Source organism: Hetaerina americana, unplaced genomic scaffold, assembly GCF_022747635.1.
Source record: "Hetaerina americana unplaced genomic scaffold, ioHetAmer1.1.p SCAF_1, whole genome shotgun sequence".
NCBI classification, from domain to species: domain Eukaryota; kingdom Metazoa; phylum Arthropoda; class Insecta; order Odonata; family Calopterygidae; genus Hetaerina; species Hetaerina americana.
The window spans coordinates 1,116,985-1,133,054 of record NW_027286069.1 but is presented as its reverse complement, the minus strand read 5'-3'; the positions used below and the strand labels follow the sequence as shown (position 1 = coordinate 1,133,054).

Below are 16,070 nucleotides of genomic sequence, written 5' to 3'. Positions count from 1 at the left end.
CTAGAAACGTACTTCTTTACAGCAGAATCCATAATGGAATCATTTAGGTATGTGATGAATGTAACTCAACCCCTAAATATTGGAACTACAAAAAAGATTCTTCTGATTCAATGAAAATTGAATTCCTTAGGCAGAAACGAAAAGTAATAGTTATGCTTTGATAAAGAATATAAAATAATAAATTGTAGAGACTCATTTGCCAAATTAACATAAAACTAGATCTGCTACACACCGTACATGCAATGTTCTATTATAAGCTTATGTGAGACCATTAGAATATATTTCCAGCATGGAATCCAGGTAAGCAGGTAGGTAAATAAACTATTCAAAGGGGTGGGATTCGAGACAGGGGGAGTAAGTAAATATTAAAGAAAAGGCTAGCGAAAACTTAATATGGAGCATAGCTTTGTATGGTTCAGGAACTTTGTTGATGATGCAAGAGCATCAACATAGATTGGAAGCTTTTCAAATGTTGCTTTGGAGAATAATTAAGAAAATAAAATGGGCAAAATTAAAACAAACGATGGAAGTTCTAGGCACGGTAGTGGAAGAAAGACAGGACTGTTTGGAGAAAACTGAAGAACACAGGGCAAGTGAATGTATGAGCTATTGAGAGGCAATGGGAATATAAGTATGATAATATGGGGAGAACACTGGTAAACGACAAATAGGGAAGAAAAGAGTAGCCATTTTAGTAGGCAGAAAGTTTTATGGAAGGTACAAAGTATATGGAAGTAACGAAAGAGTTATTGTAAAATATAGAGAGGTTTTAAGATATTTTGCACCATGCTATTTAGAACTTAGTAATACAGAAATTTTTTGGGTCAGGGCCCATCAAAAACCTTCCCTAACCTGGAAGTCTACTTTACGAAAATAATAATAAAATATTTGAAAAACCGCTGCTAAAACGATACATCGACAAGAACAAACCTACACCCTTTCAACCTAAACCCAACCCTCCCAATCTACTTAAAACACATTTTAAATGCCTAAAATTTCCTCATAAAATAATAATATACGTCAGGGTATATATATTCATAAAGGTAAATAAATGCATGTTAACAAATTTGAAACGAAGGATTACGGGTCCACGGAAATGTATAAAAAAATAGCGCGTGACTATTAAAAATAGTTATTTACAAATAAAATGTAATTTGAAAGTTATAAAAAAATCAAGTGAAGCCGTAGAAGATTAAAAGCTCAACAAAAGTATTAGAAGAATTTTTAATTTCAAAATAGGACTCAATAAAAATTGGGAGTCTGAGTTGGAGACTCTTTTGATAGGAACCCGGGTTCAAGACACTAGACCGTTCTCCATCTTTGGTTCCTGGTTGGGCTTGTCGTGATGGCTCTCCTCTCCGTAAGATTAGCCACTTCCGTGGCCAGACATTTCCCTTCGTCTGGAAATAAGGTAATCATAGTCATAATTCTCTGTGCGACTTATGCAAGTTGTGTAATGTTTTAATCATGATAGGTCGCTTATATCCATGAAATATGATTTTTTTGCCGGCGGGTATGTATATGTGATCTACCATACTAGTTAGCGATCGATACCGTTTAATTTTGTGATATGATTTTATTGCATACTATTGCGTTTTATGTTGCTTTTTTGAATAAAGAAGAATTTATTTACTTTCGCGACAGTCATTATTGTATTGCCGTCGTTTTCCATAATTGGAACGAAGTTAGATTTTAATTATGATTGCACACGGATAAGGGTTGTTAATTGCACTGAGGTATTTATGCATTACCATTAGGTTGCGAAGTTGGCATGGCCGGCCCTCCAGGTTGCGAGTCGAAAGATACATATTTCTCAAGAAAGGAGGGGGGCTGAAATATCATCAATCCTTGAGGAGAGAATTTTGGGCTCAGCACCCAAGGTTGGTATTCTATACTGAAGTAACATTACTGGGAAGACAACTCGTAACCTGAAAATAATCCTCTCATTTTTCCAGGCCGATTTAGAAGAAACTGGCCGTGTACTTAGTATTGGTGATGGTATTGCTCGAGTCTATGGATTAAAGAATATCCAGGCTGATGAAATGGTGGAATTTTCTTCGGGCCTCAAGGTGGGTGGATATTATTCGTAACTTCTATGGCTACATTAATTGATGTTCGAATTAATTGAAATCAAATTATTTTCTAATTCGATATCAGGGAATGGCCCTGAACTTGGAACCTGACAACGTAGGTGTTGTAGTATTTGGTAACGACAAACTGATCAAAGAAGGTGACATAGTGAAAAGAACTGGTGCTATTGTTGATGTTCCCGTGGGAGAAGATCTACTGGGGAGAGTAGTTGATGCTCTCGGCAACACAATTGACGGGAAAGGGCCTGTGAATACCAAGCAAAGGTATAACATGGAATTTATATTTCGAGTAGATGACACTTTGTATTTTCATGCGTCAATCAAAGATAACTCATCATCATTTTTTCTATTGTCTTTTTCCAGGTTAAGGGTTGGAATTAAGGCTCCTGGTATTATTCCTCGCATATCTGTGAGGGAACCTATGCAAACTGGAATTAAAGCAGTAGATTCCTTGGTGCCTATTGGACGAGGCCAGCGAGAACTGATTATTGGAGACAGACAGACAGGGTATTTTTCCAATTAATAAGATTGGTTTTTATTTTCAGTATAAATTTTATGGTAAATTAAGAATTTGCTAATTTTTCCATTGCGCATTTCTATTCGCTGAACTTAGCCCATGGGATGAGTCTTCGCGTGGGCCAATTTCATTAAACTTAATATCATTTCCCTAAATGATAAACCTTTATTTTGGTATGGGACATTGGAACTCCTTAACGAGAGGGAATTCCGAGCATGAATATTATAGTGTGTGCTTGATGAACACCGGATAGTTGCAGTGAAAAGTTATTCTGCGTCTTCCTATGAAAAAGAGGTTAAACAGTCTTCATTTTGTTGCAAAATATTGATTCCTGTGTCCATATGGTAGCTACCTTGGTTGTGGACTCTGAAGATTTTATTTGTCCCACGCAATCTCCTCTTAATTCTTCTACATTTTTCTGGAGTGGAAATATATCAATTTATTGGCCTATTGTTTTGAGCAATTTGTCGAGGCAATAATTAATGTAGCAGGAAATAAAGGAAAAAAGGTTGCAGCCATACAAACAAAAAAAAATTGACCTGCAATTTTAGATATGAAATATTTCCTTTCGTAGATTTCAATGTAATCATTAGTTTTCGGAATGTTGTTTGGTTAAATGTATGAACATTGTTCCATAATGATCAGGAGTACGCCTATCCAGTTACCTGGAAAAGTTAGGGGAATAAGATTAGTCCTGAGGAGTCGGGAATTTCCATATAAATAAGCCGGAGGTTTTGTGAGTAGTATTCATAGAGAACACTGGTTTGACAAATTACTATTTGCTATCCATACCAAAAAGTAATTTTCCATCGATTTTTATTATAAGGTACAATGTGGTTCACCGACTTGCGGCATCATCAGGTACAAATTTACTTAACAAAGAGTGAGAGAATATATGCGCTCAGGACTGAGTGGGGAGGGTAGGAGGGCTTGTGAGGTGAGCACCCAATCGCCCCTACCCCTCGCAGGCCAACCTTCCCCTCCGCGCCCCCACTCAGTCCATATTCCAGGAGTGTGCATATTCTTGCACTGTTTGTTAAGTAAATTTGTACTTGATAATGCCGCAAGTTGGTGAACCGTATTGTGCCTTATGATAAAAATCTGTGGAAAATCAGTCTTTTTAGTATGGATATGAAATAGTTCCACAAAGTGAAGCTTTAAACAGTAAAATATACTACATGCTGTTGGAATACCTCAAAAATTTGTAAAATTTCTCATATGTCAATGGGAAAAAATGTTTGGTGTCTCACTGGTGGAATGGTGCACAGGTTTTCATAAAAGGTGGCTGAAAGTAGTGAGTTCATATGGTTTTTTTAATGATTGGCTGCGGTGCCACCCGAGAATGCCACTTGGCTGAAGATAAAAGGATCTAGTATATTCTATTGTTTCAGGCTTCACTTCGTGGAAGTATTTAATATTCATACTAAAAAGAAAGACTCATACTTTTCCACAGATTTTATTATACGGTACAATGCGGTTCACTGACTTGCGGCATCATCAGTACCTGATGATGCCGCAAGTCAGTGAAACTCGTTGTACCGTATAATAAAATCTGTGGAAAAGTGTCTTTCTTTTTAGTATGGATAAAAGGGTCTAGGTCGGAGGTGATGAACCTGTGCCACATGTGCCCAAAGTGGCTCATGGATTAATTATTCTGGCATGCCGAGCTGGGAGGGCGCTACAGGCAATGCCGTGGTGAGTTAGATTATGGGGGTTGAAATAGAAACTGGACTTAATCCGGCTAATTTGCAGCAACAAAGAAGAAAGTCTTATGCATTAGTGCCATTTGCCATTCAACAATCCCTTTGACTTCAATTTGTCCAGCCTCCTCTGCACGCACACTGTTCCCATTCACATCGAGGTACGCTAAGTATTGTTCTCATAAGTCACCAAGAGCAAGAATAATAGATTGTCTGAATCAGTCAGAATATGTCCATTGCTTTGGTACCACCACTGGATTGCTCTCTCTCTTTCAGTATGCTCGTTTTATTTACTAATAGCGTGTGTTACCACAGGGAATAGTTGATCAATTTTTCTCTGAACTCAAGGATAATCGACTATATTAATTCTAAATATTACTTAATTCCTCGCACATAAGACAATTTACATCCCAAGAAGAAGTTCTTATAGATAACAGATTGAGATTTTCTAAGATGTTTGGTTCATACAATTACCTTTGTTTTAATTTCTCTTTTAATATTTAAACTTCTAAACTAATAATAGTTAATCCCTTAAAAAATTGTTTTTTTTATAAAAACACTATAATTTGATAGTAATGAAAATTGATACCTCTATCTCACTTGATGGGTTGGCATGCTAGTCAAGTGTGTAGTTGGCTGTGTAATTTCACATATTTGTGTGCACACCAACAGATGACTCCCTGAAGTTTGTATCAGTGAATATCCCACCCTTGTTCTAAGTTTTTCTCAGCTTTTTGCCAACTCCCAACATTGAAGAACTTGTCTCTGCAAAGATTATCTAATCCTTGGGGATCCACTAATTTCCAAAACTCATTGTTTCATGTTGTTTCATTGTCATCCAATAAAAGATATTGCATTTGTAGTCATACATTTGAATATCAGGGACAAAAGGCCAGTTTCAGTTTTAACCCATCTTGAAATGATCAATATGTCTCAAAATGTATGGAAAGGTAGAGTTTGGAAAATATTGTAAAGCATTCACATTTGCTGGCATTGGAGATGCTTAGTAAAAATGTGAAGGTTTAAATTCATGTGATCCTCGGGGAAAGAAAGTATTTTATTCTGTTGAGACCAGTCACTTGCTTTACATGATCAAAATTCATATGTTTGTGAAAAATTATTCTTTTACAAATGTGTTAATTATGTATTCATTATCCATCGGATAATTGGGCCATTTACCAACTTTGGGAGTTGGTTAAAAAGTAAACAGCTTAACTTTGGAGTAATGGATCCCAACCCTGAAAACACTGGCGCAGCCTTCATTCCTTTAACTCAGTGTAGCTGATGGCTCATACACTCTAATTAGTTTTAGTTTTCATCATAATGGGGATGAATTGATAGTATAGACAAGAATGAGAAATTTTTGTATCTTAGCTGCCAAGAGTAAAGTTAGCAAAAACTCTTAATTCACTATTGAAATGTCACAAAAGCTAATACAAGGGGGGGTCAGCCATTCTTGAGGAACCAGTAATTGGATCTCTCTAGAAAATAAGTAAAATTATACAGTATACTATTTTAAAGTTGTAGGAGGGACATTGACTTCATTTATAAGCTACCTGGCCAATATTTGTCCCATTATTTTATTAAATAGATCCCTTGAGATATGAATTTGATGGTTTGAGGCTCTACTTTGTGAAAACTCTTGATTGCTGAATGAATAAACTTGGTATTTTTTCTCTCACGCAACTTTTATATTACTACCGGTTTCAGTGCAAATCTGATAATGTGGCCTACATGTCTTATGGCATTAAGAAGTGTTTCTGTTTGAAAAAATACCAAGTTTATTTATTCAGAGACCTTAGATTTACATTCAGGGAAAAATTCCTCTGGGGTGACCTACATTTTTTAGTCTGAAGGAAACAAGAATTATTCAAATGTGATCTTGAGTATCAGAATTAATTTTCTTGAATATTTGTGGACAGAATCATGGACCATATTAATTGGCCTATTAATTCCCAAGCATTATGGATTGCTGGTCAACTTCTACAGTTCCATTTTAGGAAACCCTTTGATCAGAGCTTTGTTGGAAGTGTCATGCTTCAGAATCATTTAAATCACTTCGTTTTATTATTCTATTATAATAGTTCTACATATGCCGTAGCTGAAATGTACTGAATGGTGAATCTAGATTTGTTTCATTTGATTTGAAATTTCAATTCAGAGTTCAAAGGTAGCAATTTGCATGTCTTTAGAAATTTGGTTGCCTCTTACTTGGCCATTTTTTAGGTAATTTATTCTGAGAATTTTAATCTTCAAGTTGAAATATGTTTACTGAACATGAGAGAGTGGTTAGTGTCAAACAGTAAGATAGATTTATGGAAAAATGCAGTCTTTCATAACGGTATTCTGTTATGTAAAGGTTATTCATCTGAGTTTGTTCTAGTTAAATCTTATCTCCACGTTATTTCATGATTAAATTTGCTTTTAAAATGGTTGATATTGGTATTTAAGGTTTTTACATCTGCGGTATGTTTTGATCCTTAGTGGAGTATGCTGAATTGAAGGATTCACGAGGATTTACTTGTTAATAGTAGGTATCATAACTATAATTACATAATATTTTATATATTCATCAGAAAAACTGCATTGGCCATTGACACCATCATTAATCAGAGGCGATTCAATGAGGGCACTGATGAGAAGAAGAAGCTGTACTGCATTTATGTGGCCATTGGACAGAAGCGCTCCACTGTTGCTCAGATTGTGAAGAGGCTGACTGATAGTGGTAAGTGGCCCTGAAATTACTTAGTTTGATGTCACGCATCCGCAACATAATTTTAGCCGTGGAGGTGATGGGGATGTTTTGACACTTAGTTATTGGATCTGTAGTTGAGTTGGTGGGGTTAAAAGTATTCTATTTGAAAGTTAGCTCTTTGAAGATCAGGACTGTATTCATGTCACTCTCTGATGAAATTAAGTGGAATAAACGGCGAGCTGAATCTAAAACTTTGTTTCTCCATCAGTCATAACAGTAGTATATTGCTGGAAAGACTTGACACTTATTGTGTGGAAATTGAAAAGTATCCCTCACTTACCAGAATGACTGCTTTGCTCTCGTGAAAATGGAAGGCATTGGAGGAAATGCTCTGAAGAAATATTATGCAATCCATTTTTATATGTAACAGTAATCATTCCTTGTCATTTATACTTTTCTAAATTAATAATTAATGCACTTTCTTGAAAATAACACTTGGGACAATACATTTTTTGTCATCTTGTCCCCACAACATTTTTTGAAATGGTTGGGAACTCCACTTTCTACAGTAATTTACTTTCATTGATGATCTTTTGAAATGAGGAATCTTCAACTCCTGTAACCGCTTACATTTCTCATAATGTGATACATATTTCCATTCTATTCCAAAAGATCTACTTTCTTTGTGCTGAACTGTAATTATTACTTCAAAATCTCTTTCTTTCACCTGACTTTGAAATGACCTTTCACATTTGAAGGACAATTTGAAATAGCATTTTCATTTTGGCAAGAGAGACACTTTTGTAAAAATGACAAAGCTGTAGTAAAATGGGACTAAATATTTCTTTTGTGCCCAGAATCATATCATTTTCATATCTGACAACTGTTAATTAAATTATTTTAATTAAATTATTTTGGCTACTCAATATTGAATATTGGAGAGAGGGATTTAAATGCAAGCAAACTACCTATTGAAATAACTTGTTTTTCATGACAACTCTATTTCTATAGTAAATAATCATTCCTACTCTGAGCTTCTGTTAACATACACTTAATATGATGTATCCTATGGTTTAAGTAGAAGTTGATTCTCTGACATAATTTTTTTTTCTTTTCGTGGAGATAATGCTGGACAATCATATTTAACAGCCCTGAAAAAACAGGGAAAGAGAGGGAGCCCAAATTCCCTGTCAAATGCCCATGGCCAAAAGTAAAGTTTGCTTAAATTTCCCAGCACATCTGGGAAACGGTTTGATCATGGAGATGGTCAAATGTGAAGAAGATCCCTTGATAATAATTGTGACAGCCCTGCTGACTGCTTCACTGTTCATCCTTTTGAACCAATTTATTTGTTGGGAGTTGGTAAAATATTGATGAAGTTGTGATGGTTCATTGTTAGAGATAAGGGATAGTTTTTTAAATTTTATTTCTGGGTTAAAAATGAACAGGCATTGCTGTGTAGCCAACCTGGTGAATCCGCCAAATATGTTGTTCTTGATAGAAGATCACTTTTCTCGGGACAATTAGCAAAATGACATGTTGTCCATGCTAGAAGTATTGACTTTGACTCATCTGCCTTTAGTTCAGTTTTTAGCCATACTATTTAGGCATGTATGTATGAGAGGTCTAGCTATTGAATCTTATGTACATCTTGCTGTCAATGGTAATTTTTATCGCATTCATTAATGTATACCTTTCATGCCATTCCCAGGGTTGTTTAAGTCAAACCTGATTTGATATTATTTCATGAATTCACTCTTAATTTTCTATGCATTTCCTGTCCTTACTACATCCACCTCTGCCACATTCCTATATTTCTTTATGCATACTCTTATGTTCCTGAGACTAGTATTCTTTGTCTATTATATTCACCCTTGACTTCTCAGTCTACCTCAACCTCTGCTATCATTTAATACCGTTACTTATCATATATGTTAGAAATTTGACACTAGTCCATTCTCTTAACATGTACAAACCAATGTAGTGCTCTTCTTTTATGCCTATCTATCAGTTGTGAACCCAATTCACATTCATTCATTATGCACTCATTTTTCACCTTATCACACCTATTTGCAGTAAATCTCGTCCTTAATCCATCCTAGTCTACCATAGTCGCTATGGTTAGTTGGCATTTGTTTATGGCATGTCCATGCATTACGTCCAGGCCATACATCATCAATAATGTGGGGGAAATACCCTTTTAAACACTTCCTTGGCAAATTAATTCTTTTGCATATTCCTACTTCTCTAATCTTTCTCAAAAATACTGCCAAGATATGCAAAGCCATTGACTAGTTCAATTCTTTTGCTGTTTATGTTGATCTGCTGCGATCATTCTTCCTGTGTATCCTTATGAAACACAGTTGTTGTTGTTTTGGATAAATCTACCCTGAAATTCATTCACACTGTTACCTCAAAAACATATTTATGGATACCCCCTTATCTTTTACATTCCCAGCAGTCAGAATTGCATCAAGGGCTTATAAGATGGGTACGTTTACATCTCCAGTCTGTGCGTGTGTGTGTTTGTATATATTTATATTATATTATACATTCCTCTGAGAAAAAATTAGATATACATGTCGAAATTACGCATCCTTGTTTCATGCCATACTTAATTTCAACCGGGTCACTGTGTACTCCAACACCAACCATACGTGTTTCCTTAAATTTCTTTTGCAGCATTTTAGAAATGGTTATATTCACTCTACTCCCTCAAACCCTTCCACAATTTTCCTCTGCCCTACCATTCTTTCTGAAGTCTACAGATACACAATTAACATTCTTTTTTCTTCTGTCCATGCATTTCTCTAGTATGAAGTGGAAACAAACATGATCTGTCCAACCCTCATCATATTGCACTCCCCAGATTTTGTTCAATGTTTCAATATGTACTCTTAAAGTCAACACTTAACTAAACAACACTTGGTGTACCACTAAAAAATCCAAATATGTCTTAATCTTCATTCCATCTTATTTCCCAATCTAGTTTTGATTGCCACTAAGTAAACTGTCTTGAAAATAATTGCTTCTTACTTAGACAAATAACTTGCCTTAAGAAATGTTTTTATTCTGATTTTAATTTTCACCTCTACAGGAGCAATGCAGTACACCATTATTGTGTCTGCCACTGCCTCTGATGCCGCCCCACTGCAGTATTTGGCCCCATACTCTGGTTGTGCCATGGGTGAATTTTTCCGTGACAATGGCAAGCATGCCCTCATTATCTATGATGACTTGTCAAAGCAGGCTGTTGCATACAGACAGGTGATTTTTACTTGTCTATTTTCTAGTTCTATTTTTAAATTATCTGTACAAATTTGAATATCCTCAAAAAATTATCAAATTTGACTGTGGTTAGAACTCAGCTAATTATTATATGAATGTTTATCATGGCAAATGTAGGGTAGTGAATCTGGAAAAAAAATTCTGTACTTAAATGAATTTTGCACAATAGCACGCATTCATTGTTATAGTGTTATCATTGTATATTGAACTTAATTATCTGTGGAAAGTCCTAGGATTATAGGATTATGATATTAATTCATTACAAAACATTTTGAAAATGTTGCCAGTTATTGTAATGTACGGTGAAATCTCAGTATAAGAAGAGGTAATGTAATTGCTTGCGATGTTAAGTTTGCAATCAACTAATGGTGAGTTAATAATCACTTTTTTTTCAATAAGTACTGACAATTTCACGTGCAGACTGAAATGGTGACTCATGTAAAACAAACCAGGAAAAGCACATTCACCTGTAAATAATTAACACGCAGCCTGTGATGGCTGAAAATGTGTGCTTTGCCATTAAGAAAAGATGCAATGTTGCAGTATCCATGTCTATGCATGTGTTAATCTCTTTTAGATTACTTGTAATATAAATTTGCCATTCAGAATGCCTTGCCTGATTTATTACATAATGAAGTTATAGGGTGATCAAGTTCCCTAGGTATTGGGTGTTATACTGAGTTCTAGTTGGTTCCTGGCTTGCAGTGTGTGAAATTGAAGGACCATTGATTTTATATTGACCTTTAAATGGATTTTAAACAATATTTTGCAATAATAATTTTGTTAATATTTGCAGATGTCTCTGTTGCTTAGGCGACCACCAGGCCGAGAGGCTTATCCTGGTGATGTGTTCTATCTTCATTCTCGCTTGCTCGAGAGAGCAGCCAAAATGAATGACACCAATGGAGGTGGCTCCCTGACTGCCCTCCCCGTCATTGAAACTCAAGCTGGTGATGTGTCAGCTTACATTCCAACCAATGTCATCTCAATTACTGATGGACAGATCTTTTTGGAGACAGAGTTGTTCTACAAGGGTATTCGTCCAGCTATTAACGTGGGGTTGTCAGTGTCCCGTGTAGGATCTGCTGCCCAGACAAGAGCAATGAAGCAGGTACATAAATAGGTTCTTGGGTTATATTATTGTTCTCAGAAAAGCAATGGTTCAATTTGCGACCAAAGGTGGACGGAAATGGTATCAAAAGTTTGATGATTATAGGTATTTAATTTATTTTTGTGCACATTTGTAATCATATAATGTAAAAATTCTTATGTTTGATGTAATATTTTAAATTTTAATTTAATGCTTCACAATTTTAGCACTCTTCAAGTTTTGAGGAAGAAATCTATCTGTCACCCTGGGGAGAGAATAGTTTTATTTCCCACTTGGCAAGCAATGGCATTTTTTACTCTCTCTCTCTTTAGATCCTGATCAGTCTCAGAGGAATGGTAATAAATGATATTCTTGGAAGTGGCCGTTGGGCCCTCGCCTTAAAGATGGTCTGCAACAAGCACTCCCTCTTATGTGGCCTCTTAAATGGGTCAATACTTTGCATGATGTCTAATTCTCCAAGGGAATGAATTCTGAGTGAGGATTGCTCGGACAAAGGTTCATAAATTATTTAAATGACAAAATGTCAAGATGTCAATATTTTTGCCAGCATCCAGATTTTGATCACCAAAAGTTTTATAAGAATTTTCTTTGTGATATTAGCGATGTGCTTATTTTTCGGGTTTTGAATGAATAGAAATACTTGGGGATTAGTCGTCATTGTTAATGAATAATGGGATAATTAATGAGCACATCAGTGAAAGGAGGATTTCAACTTCAGAGCAATCCCAACACATCCCTCTGTGAATCAGTGTCAGGCTGTATATGTTTGGTGATTCTGAGATGCTTCCCTTTGAACACCTAAATTATTTAATGGAATGTGTGTGTTTATGCCAGAAAGGCAACAAGTCAAGGAAGTAGGTCAATTGCTTGTCATAAATTTTATCCATTGGAACATCAGCAATAACTGGCGATTTTGAGAAAAGTAAAATAATAGTGGCACTAATGATTTATTTGAAGAATTAACATTGTATGCAAACAAAAAACTACTACTAGGGATGAGGGGAGTGCAATTGTTTTTATCTCTGTGAAGTATAGAGGTGTCGAATACTACAATTTGCCAGCCAGTTCTGGCTAAATGCCCATTTTTAAACAAACATGTATTGTTCATTCATTTTAGTAATTAACTTGGATTTTTCCAGCATTTGGGAATTAAAATTTTGCTACTTACTCAATAACCTAGGTTGCTGGTTCCATGAAGCTTGAGTTGGCTCAGTACCGTGAAGTGGCTGCCTTTGCTCAGTTCGGCTCAGACTTGGACGCTGCCACCCAGCAGCTGCTGAACCGTGGTGTCAGACTGACAGAATTGCTTAAACAGGGACAGTATGGTTAGTTGGCTGTTAATTTGCAATTTTTTGCACTTTTTCCCGATATTATTGTAGAATCTTAAACCAGTTGAGAACCATTAGTGTCTTGTGAAATTTCACTTCAAAACTTGGTCTAGAATTTGTGATGCAATAAATTTTTCTTGTCTTTTCCTCACCCAATCAGTGCCAATGGCTATTGAGGAACAGGTTGCTGTCATCTACTGTGGTGTTAGAGGGTATCTAGACAAAATGGACCCCTCCAAAATTACTGCCTTTGAGAAGGAATTCTTGCAGCACATTAAGTAAGTGCCTTATTCATCTTTTTGTGAACCTATTTTATTTCATTGTGGTTAGCATGAAAATCTTTGAGTTTTTGCGGCTTACTCCTTGGAAAAGTATAATTTAAAAATGAGCAGTTCAGATTCATCAAGCACTGGTACATTTTTCTCCCGCATTTGTAAAAAATTAACAAAACTAACCAACGATTGAGGAAAAACAATGCCAGAACCAGTAAAACCTTCAGTTAAAAACATTCCTGGATGTTTCATTGAGTATTATAATTTAATTGAATTTTTCATAACAACTATCCCAATCAGTGACAATATTTTACATTAAACTCATTTTAATTGTGGAGTAAACAACAAATGGCATGCATTTTTCTTGTGCTCTGTAATTTTCTTAAACCAAATGAGTATTTCTTTATTTTGTCAAATTTGGACGTACAGTCTTGAAAATTGATGTGGAATAAATCTCACAGAATTAAGTAAATAAAATGATTGATATAAAAACAATGTCAGATTGGAAAAATATTTTCCTATATTTTAGTCTTGTATGTAAAACGTTTTTGTTTGATAAATGGGAAGCATTCCAGGGCATGAATTAGCATACCATAATGCACAAACTGCTTTATCTGAACATTTTCAAAATCTGTCTTCATCATAATTTCAATTATTAAATTTCTTTGTAGATAAGATATTAAGTAATCGCAAATTATTTATTTTTCTAATTTATTGTGTAAATATTTAATATTAGAATGTTACATAGTACCTGATGATGCCGCAAGTCGGTGAAACGCAGTGTACGTACAATAAAATCTGTGGAAAAGTAAATCTTTCTTTTTAGTATGGATATTAAATACTTCCACAAAGTGAAGCCTGAAACAATAGAATATATGCTACATAATAATTTTGTCACCAGAACAAGTCATCATATGAGGTCTATGTAATGTTAGGGGGCTAATGGAGTGTTACTCTGTATTGCACATCTAGGTGGTGGTTTGACATGTTATAGAAAGGGGAGATGATTTCCAAGGAAGGACATAGAGCTCAATTTACTTCTCATATGACATTCATTGTTAACACTACTGCTTCCTTTGAGGGAGAGTTTTTAAGTTTTAATATTCCCCAAACACTATTTTAGCAACAACTGTGTATTTTGAAATTCAGAAATTCTTTTGCTTGAATTTTAGTTAAATGGAGACTGATCAACTAAATTGTCTTCCTCAAGGGTTTTCATTTGTAATTTCATTCTACATAGTTATATGGTGAATGGTTTTCTCCTAAAAATTAAAAAAAAATTAAAAAAATCTCAAGTAGCATTGAGAGTTCACGAATCACCAAGAACAACTATCTGTTTGATAGTGAAGACAAACATTGTCCTATTTACCTTAATGATAAACTTCTGCCTAACTTGGAAATCAGTATTTTCATACACTTTTTCATTTTTCAGGACCAATGAAACTGCACTTCTGAGTAACATTGCCAAGGATGGAAAAATTACTGATGAATCAGATGCTAAGCTGAAGAAAGTGGTGACAGACTTTATTGCGGCTTTCAATCCATCAAAGTAAATTAATGCCTGCAATCACATCTTGTAGTTTTGTGTGTTGAGTTGTTGAAGTGCAATTTTCTGCTCTTCAACTGTGTACATGATAGAAAGTCAAAGACTTCTACTGTAAGTGCAAAGTCCACAGCTGGGGCATCTGTATATAAAGATTTTTAATAACTTGGTGTCATGAAGAGATGCTGTCAGGTTCCTTTCATGGGAAGGAGTATGGTCCAACTGGTGTCTTGTAGAGCAATGAGTGTACTCTGTTAATAATAAAAACTGCTATAGACCCTTAAAATATTTTATCTCTCTATGTTACTGCACTTTCTCGTGCATATTGATAATACTAATATTATGTAATTAGACAAGACGAGGGGGCCATGGTTGTCCTTGGCGGTAGAGAATGGGATTACTGACTTAAGGGCCCAGGTTCGATACCTGGGCATGCCTCTCTGGGCACCCTCAGTTCAACTAAGATGCGTGATTATCTGGGTACCTGATCATCCTAGTAAACCACAGGCGGAACAAGGAAAAGAGCTGGCCGCCCTACCCTGTTGAAAGGTGAATTTCACATGCCATTGGGTGAACTTCCTTACCTAACAAACAGACAGACTTTCAGGTTGATGTTTATGGTGGCTGGCTCTTTATGGTTTTGTGAAAATAAAATACATAAAGAAAAGAAAATAATCATATATAGGAAACCTTTCTCATCTAGTTTTAAGTCTTAGGTGACTGGATCATTTTTTTTGCGATATCTTTCAAAAGCTATTAAACTAGGAGAAATCACGTGTGCCATCTAAGCATTGATGCCACTGCATAAAAATTTCAAGGCAGTGCAGATGTACTGTGATTTGCATTTGGATGTGTTGGTGTTTTTAACTTTGTTCATTGCATCACTTAATTTAGTAATAGGCTTTTTCATTCTTTAAAATTGAGAAATTTTTATCTCCATATATTTCTAGTTATGTTCTATCCCAGTTAAATGATTTTACATAGTGCTTGAATGGGCTAATTATGGATTGCAATGAAACCTGCATTGTTTCTAGCGGCTTAAAACTGTTAGTTTAACATTTTTAAAAGTGCAACTTCAGGAATACTTAATTATGATAAATTTGTGCAAGCACCATACTTTTTCAAAATATAATTTAGAACAGAGTATTTTTAGTGTACATATTATTAGTAACAGTCGCATGGGAAAATTTGGAGGTAGTAATGAAAGTTAATGTGAAATTCTTTGTCAGTTAGGTTTGATCAAGCTCTAGTTTCGCAATCATTTAAGGAGATGTTGGAATTGATGAGCCTAATAATGTCACAATAGAAGAATGAGAAACTAGGTGGAACAGTTAACCTATTTTGTTCCATAAAGGTCTCTTTAAGTTAATAACAAAGGAAGGAAGTTGACTTGGATTAGTGAAAATTGCAAGGAATTCAAGATTGCCTGGCATTTGATGTGCATAAATGACATTGATTTTAAACAGCTGAGATAGTTTTATATACATAGGAAAGTGAGAATTAGTATATAATAATATCAATTTCAT

General features: G+C 35.2%; 1 protein-coding gene across 1 annotated transcript; it reads left to right on the top strand.

Moving 5' to 3' along the window:
* Positions 1-1,294: 1,294 nt before the first annotated feature.
* On the top strand, positions 1,295-14,830 carry blw (ATP synthase subunit alpha blw, mitochondrial). The gene is made up of 11 exons (XM_071584506.1): positions 1,295-1,411; positions 1,758-1,880; positions 1,956-2,069; positions 2,158-2,354; positions 2,454-2,597; positions 6,884-7,032; positions 10,100-10,269; positions 11,087-11,401; positions 12,582-12,726; positions 12,890-13,007; positions 14,434-14,830. The coding sequence occupies exons 1-11, from the start codon at positions 1,346-1,348 to the stop codon at positions 14,552-14,554; spliced, it is 1,662 nt and encodes a 553-aa protein (XP_071440607.1). The 5' UTR covers positions 1,295-1,345; the 3' UTR covers positions 14,555-14,830.
* Positions 14,831-16,070: the final 1,240 nt, after the last annotated feature.